At 32.2% G+C, this 17,835-nt stretch overlaps 1 protein-coding gene across 1 annotated transcript; it reads left to right on the forward strand.

The window, feature by feature from the left end:
• Nucleotides 1-448: 448 nt before the first annotated feature.
• On the forward strand, nt 449-17,145 carry LOC141825134 (flowering locus K homology domain-like). The gene is made up of 7 exons (XM_074712523.1): nt 449-536; nt 1,746-2,039; nt 11,197-11,443; nt 14,987-15,135; nt 15,244-15,507; nt 15,597-15,791; nt 16,758-17,145. Exons 2-7 carry the CDS (start codon nt 1,761-1,763, stop codon nt 16,923-16,925), a joined length of 1,302 nt encoding a protein of 433 aa, XP_074568624.1. The 5' UTR covers nt 449-536; nt 1,746-1,760; the 3' UTR covers nt 16,926-17,145.
• The last annotated feature ends 690 nt before the right edge of the window (nt 17,146-17,835 follow it).

Consider the following 17,835-nt stretch of genomic DNA (forward strand, 5'->3'; position numbering starts at 1 on the left):
TACTTTTTATTTTTGGAAATAAAATAAAAACATGAAATCCTTAATTAAAAAAATAAAATTTTTAATGACACTGCATAGTTAGTGACAGACTGGACACAACTGGTGACATCAGTAACGTATATCCCACACAGGTGGTATCATGTTTAATTTATTTAAAATAAAATAATAAAAATTTAAAATATATATAAGAAATAAAATAATTATAAAAATATAAGAAAAAAAAATAATTTTTTTTATTTTTAATGAGCACGACTCAAATATATTAATTTATTTCTAAAATAAAACGAATTTACAATATTATTGGACGTTCTCACGTGGGGCTACGCCTTCGCTGAGTCGATCCGGAGCTCTCTCACGTGTGGCTCGACTCAGCACGACGCCAGTGGTACCCAACCCCTAAATGATCCGCTACAAACTATAAATTGCACCGAAGCCGCGTCAGGTCGACCTTTCATCTATCCCCAACCCTAATCACTCTCTCCGTCGGCCGGCGCCTAGCTCTCTCTCGCCGCATCGCTGACATCTCGCCAACTCCGGTATGCCCTCTCGAGCGTCGATTCCGTTCTTGCTCTCATCTGTTAGAGTTCTCAGAGATCTTTTGCTCCTATGCATTTTTTTACCTCTATAACTGTAGGAGAAGCTGTATTAGAGTGATGATTTTTGGGATTTTGCATTTAACTTTCTGTGTATTTCTCTTCTACCTATAGGACTCACTATCTCGAGCTTGATTGTGTCAGTCTGCTGCCCTAGGGTTTCGTTAAAGGTTTTTCGAAAGTCTTCTGTTGGAATAGTTTTGTGTCTGCACTATAGAGGCTGGATGTGCTTTGTGACTAGAGATGCGATTTTAGGCTTTCTGTTAAAAGCTTTTTCTTGTTTTTAAACGAGTTTTGTGATTCATGAACCTCCAGACGTGCTTTGGTTGAGCTTGAATATTCTGAGCTTGGGCATGCTTTATCAAAGCAAGTTGATGTTGTGTTAATGTTGTTGGGCTTAGTGAGACATGCAAGAGTGAAGTGCTATCTGGGATTGGTGGAGATGTCATTTGGCCGTTGGTTGCCTTTGGCAAAGATGATTTTGGAGATGATTTGTACTTTGGGTCTTAACAGCACACCAAACCTCCTGATATGTGGTTTAGATTCTAAACGATTTGTTAGTTGACTTAGTTCTCCATTTAGGCTGAGTTGTGACAAAAAAATGAGTAGGGTTTTTGTAGATTGGACAAGAAAGGCCTTCCTACTTCTGAAGTGTCACATGCTTCAGAAGGGCATTGTGTCAAAGTGCATAAGCTTAGAAAAGTATCTTAAGAATTATAATGTTTTTGACATTTTTATGCATTCTAACATGCATACTTTTTAATGCAGGCATAAGATCCATGTAGCTTACCTCAAATAGTCGGGTCAAGCACAATCTTATGATGATGACAATGTTTTGAAAATTTAATCCACACAATCTTTATTGTACTAATACTTCACAGAGTGAATAATATCCATTTTACACTGTAAGAGATTATGAGCATGCAGAAAAATGCACGCATGCTTTGAATACCTTTTTTCTTGTTCTTTGAGGTCATGAATTTAATCTCATTCTATAACCTTATATTTTCTGCTGTGCCACTAGACACTAATAAATAACATTAGTTATGCTGATATTTTGGGCTTCTTCGATTTGTCACTTTCATTCTTGGTAAGTTTGTACTCAAGATTCCATGTTCTAACGCTTGAATATATTACATTTTATGATTTTAGTTCATATAGTACCTCATGGATGAACTTGTGGAAAATACTGTTGAAGAAGAGATATCAGGAGATGTTGGAAACTCACATGACATAAAAGAAGAACAAGATATGCAGATAGCGGCTGAATCTGGTGACAAAAGGTGGCCTGGGTGGCCAGGTGAAAGTGTTTTTCGTATACTGATTCCTTCCAATAAGGTGGGTAGTCTCATTGGTCGCAAAGGAGAATTTATCAAAAAAATGTGTGAAGAATCAAAAGCTAGGATAAAGATTCTTGATGGACCTCCTGGAGCGCCAGAAAGAACAGTAAGTATATTAATAATTTCTTGATCACTATTTGCTTCAGCATGATTCATGATGTTGTCAATTGTTTTATTATTATGTATCTTACGGTGATCGTTACATTTTCATACCATGTTTTTGCAATATATCACATCATATTTCATTATTCTAATTCATCATTTCTCCTAGACATGTAGTAATATGTCTTTTTTTTTAACATACGTGGATATTAGTTTGTTGAGAATTCCTGCATTTCATTATCTGTGACCTCAATAATTTTCTAGCTTATAGGGATTTTGTTATGCATTTCTTGAAGCTATTTCTAGTTTGATATTTTCCCATTTAAACACTATCTTCAATTTTGTGATATTTGGGATCACAAATTAGTTAGGAAGCTTTGTCCCAAACTTTAAATTTTCTTTATTAGGAATAGATTAAGTTTTATGTTTTTCATACTCATGCCAATCTAAAAAATCCATAATAATTATGTGATGTGGATCCAAATAGCGATCAAATAATTTCCTAACACAATTTGTTGCAGCATGTATCCTTTATGTCCGTTTCACTGTTGTAGATCAGTTTATTTAAAGTAAGTACATTTTGAAAGTTTATGATACTCTAGTGTCTTTATTATTAGCTTGTTATCACTCAAGTTAGCCATGACATCAATTTTTCTGATCCATAAAAACATTATAATGATATTATTCTAAAGATGGATGATATAGATTGTTAGTGAATGGTGTGCAAAATCCAAGTCAAAGAACAAAAGGTAGGAGAAGTGAATGGCATAGAGATTATCAGAATGCAGAATTGCAGAATGCATAGAAATCACCCTTTCTAGAATGAATAACTGATATGAAATTTGTAAATTTCCTATAAAAAAATCATTGTTTGATTGGCAAAAACTCATACTCATACGTTTCAAATTGATTGAGGAAACAGTTTAGTACTACTAGAATTGTATAGGAGTTTTACTTTATTTATTATGTCTCCATATAATCTAAAGCTTTCTAAATGTAAGGTCTTATAACATTATCCTTCAAATCAACAAATTGCACATAAAAATATTGTAACTTCAGAAAGAATTAAAATTGATCTGCAGTTGAAAACTTGAAAATAATTAACTTTTGTGAATGAGATGTATTCTAAGTCTGTATATGAACTTTAAGCCATCATCATGTGAGTTGGCCTGAAAATTGAGTTAATTAAGTAATCAACATCCTTAGGTCAGGATAATTGGCTTCTTCATATCAGAGTTCCTAGTAAAACTAGCAATGATATGATTATACTTATTGGTTACTAGTTATTCTGTTAGTCTATAATCTGTTGATTTAGAAGATCTTGATGATCATCAGCTTCTTTTAATATGGTATTTGGTTTAGTAACTGCTAACCAAAGTTTCTATGGAATTTAAACTTTCGAAAATTTAAGTGATTATTTGTTTAATTTTCCTTAAACGTAGGTTAATAAATGGTATGTTGTAATAGTGAAAAATACAATTCAATAGAATTTAAACTTTTGAAAAATTAAGTGCTTATTTGTTTAATTTTCCTTAGACGTAGGTTAATATATGGTATGCTGGAGCAGAGAAAACTACAATTTAATATGCAACTAAGAATACGAGACATTTTGGGAAGTAATGAGAACTTGGCGATACAAAGGCTAAACTATGCATACAAAATAACTACGATCCAAACAATCACATGCAAAACCTAAAGACAAACAACTGGAAATATGTAGTTTGCAGCCTCCGGTCATATAACCAGATCAATCTTTGCAGGTTCTTTCTGCAGACCTAAAGCAACAAATCCAATTGTACACGTGAACCGAAAATAGAAGAACAAAGATCCAGTTTGCAAGATCACTCTTTGAGCATCTGAGCTGGAATATATCTAAGCATATACGTATGGATTACCATCAGACTTCATTTTCTTCTGGTAATTCCATAACTTGCTTGATTGCCCTTTCAACAAAGGAATAATTAGCTCTCTATAGGGAAAAGAGTCCAGTGTGGAGGCTATTTGATAGTATTCTGCAATCTTGCAGAACCAAAAAGAAATATTGGCTGAAAATGAGAATAAAAAACAGCATATACACTATTTGGAGATATTAAATATAAGATAACTTAAGAGAAGGAATGCTGCAATGAATATCTCTGATATTTATGGATGTGAATATATAAGCAAGTAGGGTTTATCAAAAGAACAAGATGATTTGGCATATTTTCAGCTCTGAATAGTGTCAAACTAGAACTGGAAAAATTCGTGGTAATACAAATGAGGAGATTAATGCAATGATTATAAAATGACAAATAACATGAATATACTAGTTTAGTTGTTGTCGAATTGGAAATTCAAATTTTGGTGCTCCTTATTTGGCGGAGTACTTTGCTACATGCAGTAGGATATGACAGTTGAAATATGACATATATATCTGTTGCTTTAAAGGATGTTACTTTGTTTTCAAGTGAAATTTTGCGTGACACTTGTCACTGGTAAATTACATCTTAATCCTTTAATTTATATCTATAGCTATAAACGGTGTGACTTTGTCTCTATGCATGTGGTACCTGGCACCGAGAAATTACATACTGATGTCTTAATTTTCTAACGTTTAAAGGGTGTCATTTTGTCTTCTTAAAGTGACATTTGTCATTGAAAGATTACATCTTGTTCCTCTAATTTTCAAAATTTTCAATTTAAACCCTAAAATTTTACAATAACCCCAGTGTCAACAAAAAGTTACATCTTGGTCCTCTAATTTGCTAAATTGTCATTTTTGCCCATAAAAGTATTTTCACTCAAATTACCCTTGCCCCATCAATGTTTTAAAATTTTAATTTCACTATCAAAATTTCAATTTAAACACCCCTTATAGTTGTAAAATTTCACTGTTTGACTCCTAGGTTGATACAGCATAACAATTTACTCCTCTATTTTTTATATGGTCATTTTTTCCCCAAAGTTAGACACCACCCTACAGATTTTATATTTTCTAATTTTTCCTATATTTTTAAAATTCCACCTACTCCTATATATTTGTACCCAAAGTTACCCATCTGCCTTCACTATTAAATTTTTTATTTTACTACTAAAGTTTCATTTTAATCTCTGTACTTGTCAAATTTCTTCATGAATCAAAATAGGTTTGCATTTTATTCTTAAAAGTTTTCACCCCATAATTACACTTGGATTTTTCACTTTAATTTTATTGTCAATTGCCTTTTGTAACACATTTTTTCAATTTTAATCACTTTAAAATATTTCCAATTTGCAATGGCGTTTTATTTCCCAATTTAGTTATAAAAAGCTTTCATTTTTTTCTTCTGCATAAAACATATATTTTTCTCCAAATATTGTCATTTTCTATTTAATTCCAAAAATTTAAAAGCTATACGTTGGTCTTTCTAGAGACAATTTCAGTATACTCCTAGAATTTTTCCATTTTATCTTTTAACCCACCAAATTAGATAAGTTAAATTTCACTTTTATTATTATTATTTTTTGTAAAATATCATTTTATTCTATCAGGTTGATGTCGCTTAGTTAATCACTAACAAAAAATTGTATAATAAAACTTGATTTTACCTTTATAATTTTCCCTTTTTCCTAAAAATGCCCATGATGTCGTAGAAACATCAAAATGTCCACTAACGTGTTTTTGAATTCAAATTGAACCAAATTAACATTCAATATTATAATTTCCTTTGCTTAAATATTGAATACAATAACAAATATATATGAACTATACAAAATTTAATCAAAGTTTTAAGATACTTTGGCTAATCTGAAAGGTTGAAACTATCTGAACTAATTTTCTTTTAATTTTGATAAACAACTAACTGAAAATATAATTTAATTAGGGAAGCTCATTTCATGTGAAAGGAACAAGATTCAAATAAAGATAGATCAAAGTGAATATTTTGTACCTATAAAATGTTTTAGCCTAAATATTAAATATAACTACAACTATCGACAAACTATTCAAAATCTAATTGAAATTTTAAGATACTTTCTGGAAGGTTGAAACTATCTGAACTGATTTGGTTAAAAAGCTAGTTGAAAATATAAATCAATTATGGAAGCTCATTTCATACAAAGGGATCAAAATTTAAATAAGATAGATCAAATTGAACATTTTATACCTATAAAAATATATCAGTTTGGTCAAAATTATTTAACATCAATAATCTAAAAATTTAGATGTATTATTTTCCACATATATATATATATATATATATATATATATATATATATATATATTATTTTCACTATAATTTATATATTGTTTTCTAAATGTTTATGATTTTCTTATTTTAGTTATTTATTAATTTGTTTTTGATATAATTTAATAAAATTACTCATGCTTTGTGTGGGGTGATTCTATCTACTACACTAGAAAAAGATTGATGATTGATTTTCTCGTTTTCAGATTATGGAGATATGACAATTATGCAAGAGTTAATTTGAAACTCTTTTTTTTTTTGTTTTGTTTTTGAGATTTCATATTCATCTCCTTGTAGGTGTCCATTGAGCTTACTTGTATTCATCATCAACAGATGTTGTTATAAGCATTTCAGTTATGTTTGATTTGCTCTGATGCAAGTGTCTATTGATAGAATGTGGTGATATGAGAAATTAATTTGATGCTTAGTGGATTAGAAATTTTGGTTAATATATAAAATATCATTTATGTTGAAATAATAACTAGCAAGATTGTTTTAGATTTTTTTTTTAATCCTAAATGCTCATGGCCTTGTAGTCCCGGGTCCAATCTGAATCAATCAAACATATTTTAAAATTGAACAAAATAAAATAATTTTTTTTACTTATTAGGAAAAATAGTTTAAGGATTCAAAGAATGATAACAATTGTGCTGCATTAATTGCTAAAAATGTCAATTGTTAAGTGATAGCAGAATTTAATAAAAATAAAAAGTCAGATCCTAAATTATCAAATGAAATACTTCAGGCCATTGTTCTAATGAAATATAAAATGTTAAAATCCTCACAATTTGCAAATTTAGATAGAATAAAAATGATAACTATTCACAAAATTGAACATCAATATTCCATACAATATTAATAATACTGTTTTATTAATTAATTCACCCACTATTTAATAAACTTATTTAATATTGCTTATTAGCAATGTTGAAGTTTACTCATAGTTTATTCAATTTTATAATTTCTAAAATAATTATTAATCAATATTTCTCTTAGATTAGTAATATAACTATTATTGAACATAGATATTAAATAATAAACTTCTATAAATATTGGCTTATTTATATCATTATTATTAATTTAATTATTGGTAACTAACTTTGTTATATGTTTATTAAATTAAATATTATTTATTTGAAAATGATGATTTAATGAATAACAAATTATTTAATTTTTTTCTAAATGTGATTGTATATTAATGAATATATTTTTGTTAAACCTTTAAATAATTATTAATGATATTGTATTGTAATTGAACCTAACTCTGTTCATGGTTGTTCTCAAGCTTAGGTAAAGGAGGAGAGTTGTGTTAGGTTGTTAGCAATGTTAAATAAAGACAAATATTATGTATAGACTTATTAAACTATTATGCTAATGCTAGAGTTTTACCTAGAAGGAATGTGTTGTAACATTCGACTGCAACGTTTTGGCAAGGGTCGTTACATCTCCATGAGAACTTGGACGTAGTCTTAAATATGTAAGAGTTCTCACACTCTAGGATGGACAAGAACATACATTATAAGAATATCGATTGTCTTAGATTTAGAACATGAAATATAGAAATGTTCATTGGTAAAACAATAGAAGCAGTAGATATAATGATTAGAAGAAGAATTAATATTTTATGCTTTCAAGAGATAAAATGGGTAAGGGAGGGCACAGATGATAGGGAACTCTGATTTTAAGTTATGATACAATGAAAAGAGCAAAATGAAAAATGGAGTAGAGATTGTTCTAAATAGTTCGTTAAAAGACGAAGTAGTAGTAGTTAGGAAGAAACTATTAATGTAATTATACCTCTAAAGACAGTGGTAGCAAAAGAAATTATTAAGATAATTAACATGTATGCACCTCAAGTAGAATTAGATGAAGACATCAAATGGAGGTGTCAGGAAGACTTAGATGAGATAGTACAAAGAATTTCAACAAACGAGATAATTTCAATAGATCTAAATTGACATGTAGGAGTGAGAAATGAGGAATATGATAGGGTTCAAATGTAGGTGTTAGGAAGACCTAGATGAGATAGTACAAAAAATTTCAACAAACAAGATGATTTTAATAGATCTAAATTGGCATGTAGGAGTGAGAAATGATGAATATGATAGGGTGCATTAGGGTCATGGTTCTGGACTTAAAATGAAAAATTGAAAGCTATATTAAATTTTGTGATAGCATACAAATTTATAATAACTAATTTGTTTTTCAAGAAGAGAGAAGAACATCTAATTACATTTAAAAGTGGAAATAATAGGTTACAAATTGACTTTCGATCGGAAGAAGGATAGAAAAATTTATAGAGATTATAAAGTTATCTCTAGATAGTATTTAACCATCAACATAGTTTAGTAGTGTTAGATACACGTCTCAAACTATGTTAGTAAAAGAAAACGTGCATGACTCTTATTATCAAATGGTGGAAGTTAAAGGATGAGAAATCAAAGTATTTTTAAGAAGAGGGTAGGAACACAAGTATTAGGAGAAATACATGACAACTTAACTATGACATGAGATAAGATGACATCGAATTTGAAAATAGGCTAAGCGCGTACTTGGTGAGTCAAGAGGACAGACACCACTAAATAAAGAATCTTGATGGTGGAATGAAAAAGTACAAAAGAAAGTGGTTGAAAAATGAATTGCCTATAAGTTATTGTACACTTGTAAGAATGAAGAAATCTTAAAAAGTATGCAATAGTTAAAAAGAGGTCAAAAAAGCAACGAGTGAATTTAAGAATGAAAATTTTGAACGTCAGTTAAAAAGGCTTATATCGGCAGTTTGATACAAAAGAAGAAAAAATGGACATCTATAGAATAGCTAAAGTCCAAGAGAGGAAACAAGGGATCTTACTAAATAAGATACATTAAAGATAAATTTAATAAGGTACTAGTGAAGGATATGGAAATAAAGGAGCGATGGTAGATGTATTTTTATTAACTTTTTAATGAGGGTTTAGGCGACCTACTTAGCTTAAGAAACTTAAGTAGGTAAGGGGAATATAAAAATTTAAGTTATTATTTGAGAATTCAAATTTCAGAAGTAGAATAGGTGTTAAATGGGATGCAAAATGAAAAATTTGTTGGACTGGATGATATTCCAATAGAGGTATGGAAGTGTCTAAAGAAGCAGAGTATTGAATGACTTATGAAGTTATTCGATCCAAGATTAAAAAGGAAGAAAATGCTTGATTTGTGGAGGATAAGTACTTGAGTTTTCCTGTATAAAAACAAAAAAGACATACAAAATTGTGCAAATTATAAGCGTATTAAGTTAATGAGCCATATCATGAAATTTTAAGAAAGAGTGATAAAAAAGGATAAAAGAAGTAGATTGAGGTGACTAAGACTTAGACATGGTATTCATTGATATAAAAAAGTCTATGACAAAGTTTCAAGGATTATGTGAAGAATGTTTTTAAAAAAAGTGTTAGCATTGCGTATATTGAAATAATTAAGGGTGTGTAAGAGGATGTAACGATAAAAATGAAAACTTCAGATAGATTAATTGAAGCGTTTCCTATAAAGATAGAGTTACACCATCAACTCTAAGTCCATATATTTTTACACTATTCATAGTTGAATTTATTAGACACATCCAAGATAAGTTATCATGGTACATGTTTGCAGAGGATATTGTATTGATTGATGAGACATGTGAAGGAGTAAATGCTAAAAAGGTTTAAGAGATGTTTTACATAGGATGGTTGAAATATAGGATTGTGTTTAGTTTTCTTTGTAATCGTAAGATACTTCTAAAGTTTAAAGAGAAGTTTTATAAAAAAATAATTAGACTTGCTATGATATGAAGTTGAATGTTGGATTATAAAGCGAGCACATGAGCAAAAGATGAGTTGTAGAGTTGAGGATGTTAAGGTGAATATGCAAACATACAAGGATGAATATGATAACAAACGAGAACATTAGAGAGAAAATTAGAGTTGTACCTTTTGAGAAAAAATTTTGAGAGATGTGTTTGAGATGGTATGGTCATGTGCTTAGTGGTCCAATAAATGCCCCAGTTAGGTAATGTGAGATCATGACAAATACACACATTAATAACGGAAGTGAGAGATCAAAAAAAGATTTATAGCATTGATAAAACAGAATAAAATTTATTTAAATATAGATGATGTTATAGTAGGGATCAAATTCAATGGTGCAGGAGGATCCATATAGCCATTACATGTAGTAGGATAAAGGCTTATTTGTTATTGTTGTATTATAATTAAACCTTTCTTTATATATTAGTAATTATTAATCATACTGTACAATAGATATTCCTTTTAGTCATTACTCCTTTGCTGATAGAGAATAAAGAATAAACATGATCAAATTGATTGGGCCTAATTTGTACTTTTTTCTAATTCATTCGTTGTCAATTTTAAACCAAACATATGCTACAAGTGATTGATTTTGATTTTCAATAAACCTTTCTGTTGAAGAGGAGTCTTGCTGTAACGGTAAAGTTGTTGTCATGTGACTTTAAGATTACAAGTTTAAGTCGTGAAAATAGTCTCTTGCAAGATGTAAAGTAAAGTTGCGTACAATATATATAATGTGGGTGACTCTTCAATTTCGCATTGGTGGGAGCTTCGTGGATCGAGTTGCCCTTTTTAATGAGCCTTTTCATTAAACTGTTTTAGATTAGGAATCAGGATGGTTTTCTTATGCTAATTTTTACTATATACCTACTATATTCCCTTGCTACTTTTGGTAATTTAAGATGTGACAAATCTTGGTTCAATAACTCATACTGTATTTTCTAATACTAATTTTAAACCACTACACTTGCTTTGCGATGTTGAATTTGATTTGCTGTATTCTGCACAAAGAATGAGGTTTGGCCTTGGCAGCTTCGAAAAAACATGCATGTAGAGTATCTTTCATCTTTGAGTTTATTGGGCTAGCTTATTATATTTCTAAATGTTATCTTTGTTGTTCTTGCAATATATAAAGGTAATGATTTCAGCAAAAGAGGAACCAGATGCTTCTGTTTCTCCTGCTATGGATGGTCTGCTAAGAGTTCATAAGCGGATAATTGATGGTTTGGATGGGGAATCTGGTCTTGCCCCATCTGCTGCAGGCAACACATTCCCTACAAGATTGCTTGTGGCAGCTACACAAGCAGGTAGCCTCATTGGTAAACATGGAGCGACAATAAAATCCATTCAGGAATCTTGCAGCTCAATAGTCCGAGTTGTTGGTATGATGCCATAAACAGTTCCTCATTTTTACATTATCATTTATCTGTCGAATCTTTATTTAGTTTTCATGATCTGTTATCTAGCAGATAGCTGATAGATGTATATTGACTGTTAGATCCATATGTTTCTGACGCTACCTATTACTGTGTGTACAGCCTGTTAATCTAATAACTTTTGTGATTATGTAGTTATGCACTGAAGTGTTATGTAGAATAGATCCTCTCGCATCACTCATTTTTTTATGTAATAAATTTTGCTTTCTATTTATTTATTTATCATTAAAATTTCCTTTCTGCATGAATAGCCAAATTTCTAGTAAAAATAGTCATGAATGTGCAGAGTTTTTAAATAAATAACTTATGGGGAGACTTGTTTTCGTGTAGAATAGGAAGACTCTAAATTAAGATACTTTGTGGAGAGCTTTGTTTTGATGTAGTGCATCAAGGCTATGTATTGAGCTAAGTAATTTATGGTGAACCTTGTTTTAGTTGGACCACTGTTCACACTGTAAGGAGCAAATCAACAACAACCAGTGTTACTTCCAACTATTAGATGTCACTTACTTGGAACTTATCCTGTCATTGAACTGTGTAAGACTATATCGCTTGTAATATAGTATTTTGATACTTTAAATCATCCATTATGCTAAATTGAATTCTCTGAGGCAAATGTATCTGAGCTGATAACTTTTGCAACTTGCATTAATTTATATGACACTCATAATTAATTAGTGTATTGGATTTCTTGATTGATCCATTCATAGAACATTAGCATGTTTAATGTTGGCGGGCAACTTAATGCAATTCTCAATCTTATTCATCTGGGTTTGGGACCAAAATTAGCGGTTTTATTTAAATATAAAACAGGAGGAAATTTATTTAAACATAGATAATGATATAGTAGAAGATATAGTCTAATGACATAGGAAAATTCATATAGTTGACCCGACCTAGTGAGATGAGATTTATTTGTTGTTGTATTGGATTTCTTGATTTTGGTGAATGTGACTAAATTAATTCTTGTATTTGGTTGCTTTTGGTGATGAATTATGATGAGAAAGATGGTTATAACCAGATAGTTGGAATGTACTGGTTTACATTTTACCTTCCTGCATATTGAATATTTAGTATTGTTATTCTTCGAGGCATTACCTATAGGTTCTGTAAACCATCACCAACAAATAGACATGGCCTCAACCTGCTGTCCTTTAGTCTTTATCTGTCATCCCATTCATGTGTTCTTGATTGAGGGAAGTCATTTAGGAGATAGATTCAATGAGCTAGCGAAGCTATGTGAGTGGCTATTGTGTATGATTTCACAGTATGTGTTAATGCCTTTTGTGTTGAGATATCAGCCAGGATGCCTTTCATTATTGTATCTTCAAGGAAAGATGAATAACATGACTTGAATGCCCTTGATGACGTAATGCAAGAGTAACATATTGTTGACTTCATTGCAAGGATTGAAATTTCGAGCCGTATCGGGCCATACGGGCGAAAAATTTCTTCCGCCGAGGCACCGGCACAGGAATTCCGACCAGGGAACGCCTCCGGAGGCGTCGCCCGGGCTCGGTGACGCCTCCGGAGGCGTCGCGAGGCCTCGGCGACGCTGCCGGAGGCGCCGCTCGAGCTCGGCGACGCCGCCGGAGGCGATGCCGTCGGGGCCCGACAATGCTCCGCTGCGGGCCGCGCGTACCGATCGCGCGCTGTCTGCGATTTTTTTTTTGGTTTTTAAAACTTAGGGTTTAATTAGGTTTTAATAATCAATTCCTAGCTATAGTTCAAAGATATAGTTGGGATCATTTAAATAGGCTTTATTAAAACCTATAAAATTATTTTAAAATTTTATTTTTTATTTTTAAATATTTAAATTAAATTTTTTATTTTAATTAATATATTTTATATTTTAAAAATACCGAAACTATACCGGCACGGTACGATATGGTACCGAAACTGTATTGTTCCGGTCCGGAATCGAAACTCCGGCACGGTTCGATATTTTAAACCTTGCTTCATTGTATTGCCAACACCTCACACATCTTTGTGACGACCATACAATCGATGTCAGAAATCCAAAGTCACGGATTCATCAATTTTAGTCATTGTTCACTTGAATTCATAGTTATTAAAGGTGTTCGCCTGGCTACGCCTAGGTGCAAGGCGCAGCCAGGTGAGCCTGGTGCGTCTTAAGTGTGCGCCTTGTGAGAGGAGAAAGAAATCAGTCTTGAGGAAATCGATAAAAATTCAGCTACAAATCTGAAACATTTGGTGATGATAATAATGATACGATTGAGGAAGATGATGAAGATTTAGATATTTAAAGTTTTTTTAAAATTCAAATTATATGCATAATGTATTTATTTACTAGTGAATTTTATATAGGCAATATTGTTTAATATTTTATGGATGTAGTTTTGATAGTGAAATATTTTGGCAGAAATTTTCTATATATTTGAATTGTAAAAATTTATACTCAAAATGCCTTACTTTGGTAAGACATGCACCTCATCTTGCATTGCGCCTCGCCCCCTAGCATCGATGTGCTTGTGGGCCCCTCAGCCTTAAATAACTACGCTCGAATTCCATCTCATGTCACTCCATCTCTCAAAATCTGTTGCAAGATTGATAGTTGGACCTTACCATCACTTGCAATTTGTCACTAGCTAGACGCAGCACCTCATTCTTATCTCTTGCACAATGTTGAAACTGAGAGGTTATTGTTGATCCTCTCTCAATCAACAGCCTCCGTACTACATATTTATCTGATAATAATAAGCCTGATATTATTGATATTATGTTACATATTTTGTGTTACTAATCTAATTTACTTATTTTGGATGTTTATTATTTACAATATGTATATGTGATTAATAATATGATATTTGATGAAACAAAATATACTTTTGTATTGTAATTGAACATCATTTGTTATCTCATATATAATTTTGTTTTATTTTCTCTTTGATATCTTTATTAATTATTCCAATTTCAAAGATCCTATCAATCTGATTTGACTAATACATAGAGGTGTTAATCATCTAATCCAGACTGATATAAGTTTTGACAACCATGATTGGAACACACTCATGTGAGATGACATAATTAGGATCAAATCGGTTCCAATCTCTGCATTTGCAATTTACAGACCGATATCAATTTTGAGAACTATGATTGGAACACACTCATGTGAGATGACATAATTAGGATCACATTGGTTCCAATCTTAGCATTTGCAATATCATCATCAGCCAAAATAAAATATATTACATGTAGTATAAGCTAAGGTTCAGTCAACTTAAGTTATTGACACTAAAAAGGTATACCTTCACGACATCAGGATGATTAATGATTTCTAGAAACAAATACATGGGCACAAGGATATTTGTTAGATTTTTTAAAACAAAGATTCCAAATGAATAATTGCTCTTCAGAAATATTAATTTGCAAATTTGCCTCAGTGTTCCATGATTTCTTATGCGCATAATGTTTCACTTTGAACTTTTCCAGAACTCCTTTTTGCTAAACTTTCATGGATCTGTGCAGATAATCTTCCTCCTGTCGCACTTCCGGATGATAGAGTTGTTGAGATACAAGGAGAGCCCATTGGAATGCATAAGGCAGTGGAATTGATTGCAGCTCACTTGAGGAAATTCCTAGTTGATCGCAGTGTCCTTCCTTTGTTTGAAAAGCGTGTAAGTTTATAAAATTGTGGAACTGTAAATCTGTATTATTTATTAGATAAATGATGATTCACAACTTTTCAAAGTCTAATATAATTTCCAATATATTTCTCTCTCTAGCCATTGCCAAATATGCATATGGAGCAAAATATGCCACCCCATCAACCTTGGGGTCATTCTCAAGGCCTTCCACCTGGTGCTGGCTCAGCATATGGTGGGAACCCTCAGTTTATGCCTTCCCGCCCACACGATAGCTTCTATCCTCCGGACCTTCCCCCACTAGAAAAGCAACCTCACCATGGCATATCAATGTATGGGCAAAATGCACCCACAGCGGGTGTCCATTCTGGAGCAAATCAACAGCCACCCTCAATGATATCTCAGGTGTCTTTCATGATCCATGTCTTAAAACATTGTCGTTTTCTTCCAACACCATGTGTCGTTTCATACTGTTATTCTGATGCTCTCTACAGATTACACAGCATATGCAAATTCTACTTTCTTATGCTGATGCTGTAATTGGAGAAGCTGGCTCAAATATTAGCTACATCCGTCGTGCTAGTGGGGCAACCATAACCATACAAGAAACACGAGGGGTGCCCGGAGAGATGACTGTTGAAATTAGTGGGACTGCTACCCAAGTTCAGACTGCTCAGCAATTGATACAGGCATGGTCTCTTGGCCATTTTCTTAATCGGCATCGCTAATTTTTTTTATTGTTCTTATATAAGTATTTTCTTGATATTCTTATTTGATAATGACATTTTTTAGTATCGTGTTGACATGGAAGATGCTTATTTAATCTCCTAACCTATAGTGTGTGCTATATTGTATGAAACTTTTCTTCTTTAGGATCTGGAAAATTCATATGTATATACCTTCACAAAATAGCATCATGGTTTAATAACAACTTACCATGACAAGATACTGGAGTAAGTAGTAGAATGATCTGGCATACAAAAGACTGGTTTGGTTATCTCATTGTAAGAAGAGACTATCTTGTAGTATCATCTTTTTTTTCCCAGATTTTTTTTTCTGTTGGTTCTTGCCTATTGATTAGCATTGTCTTATTTTCATGCTCTTGTAAAAAGCACACTTCAATCAATAATTTTCAGTGTCAATATGGCTAAGCAAACTCGATACTCGAAACAAGCAAATCAGCTATCTAAATTAAATTGATAATGTGATTATCTCATGGTTTAGTGAATATCTAGGTTATAGTCTAGATTTATGAATTAGGGTCAATGCTCCAAGTTTCTAAGTTTAGTGCAGAAGGAGAATGGAGATGGGACAAAGTTGGTGTTAAGAGCAAGTTTATGATCATGCGATGCCTCGAAAAACTGTATCATTTGCTTAGTCTCCACCATCATCATCAGATTGGCCATGTTGATCTCAATTATTTAAAATTTGACTGTATGAATTTTATTCCTTAATGAATTCTATGCAAAGCTATTCCACTAATGATACATAGATCTCTAAATTATTCTTAATTATATTATTTAGATATCTTTTACACTAGTTATTTCATGAAAAACAGCTTTATACCTTACTCATTTATTGTTTTTGATGCATTTGCAATCCTTCATTTGTTTCATGAAATCCCCTAATGGACTTAAATTATGTTGCTATTGCAGAATTTCATGGCTGCAGCTCCAGCTCCAGCTCCAGCATCCATGGATCAAGGTTATGGTTCATACCCAACACACGGCGGACCCATGTACGGTTCCCCCGGGTCCAACTCTGGTCCTGCTGCACACACTGGAGGATATGGCTCAACCTACGGTGCCAATTATGGGTATTAAGATGCTGGATCCCCTCCAGAGTCGATACCGTCTTGTGAGATTTACCTTAAAAAGACAGCATTTTCGGTTAGAGATTGTTGTGATTGTATTAGTAATTGACACTTTGGCAACTGAAGCTTATTTATGCCCAACTTGAAGGTAGTTTAGCATCTTTGTTATCGTTATATTGGTACTATGGACCTAAGTTTCTTGGTTTTTTACCTTGACCTTTAATAGTTTATCTTTCCATGTTATAGGAGGCATTATGAGCTTTTAGTTGGCAAATATTTACCAGCCATAGAAATAGAATTTTGGCTGGTGTACTTTAGGGTGGTATGTCCAAGTTCAGCAATCATGCTTTCTTGTTATGACCAGTGAGCATCCAAGAACAACTTTTCTCAAGGGCAGGCATAGCGAAGGATCCCTCGACTAGAAAGTGATCTATGAAGGGCTTCTGAAAACTTGCATATATGGTTAGCAAAGTTTACGAGGTTGGTTTCTAAAAACACAATTTTGGATTTATATTGAGCGTTGATGCATCTATTCGGCAATGATTGCTTCATGCCAACTGAGTGCATGACAAGGCATTTCTATTGCATCATCTAAGCTTGATAATTTGGCACAATACTTTTTGTGAATTGAGATATCTGAAGGTAATGTGAGTGAGTTTCAAGTAAATACATATGTTCTCGTGATCAGTATGACCAAGCACAATATGTAGATTCACACTTGAGGTTTGTGTCTCAGCTCTCTCGCTATTATGAAAGCAACAATGTTGTTAGAATCTTTTATTACACTATATCAATTACACATTAAATCAAATGCGATTACATTGCACTTTGGTTCTCTATTATTTTTAGGGCATTATTACTAACATATACCACCTAGGTCACACGACCCATTTGACCCACTCAGCTCAATCAAATTGTTT

The sequence above is a fragment of the Curcuma longa genome, chromosome 3 (genome assembly GCF_044706935.1).
Source record: "Curcuma longa cultivar G26 ecotype Majalengka, Jawa Barat chromosome 3, ITB_CL_G26_1.1, whole genome shotgun sequence".
NCBI lineage: Eukaryota > Viridiplantae > Streptophyta > Magnoliopsida > Zingiberales > Zingiberaceae > Curcuma > Curcuma longa.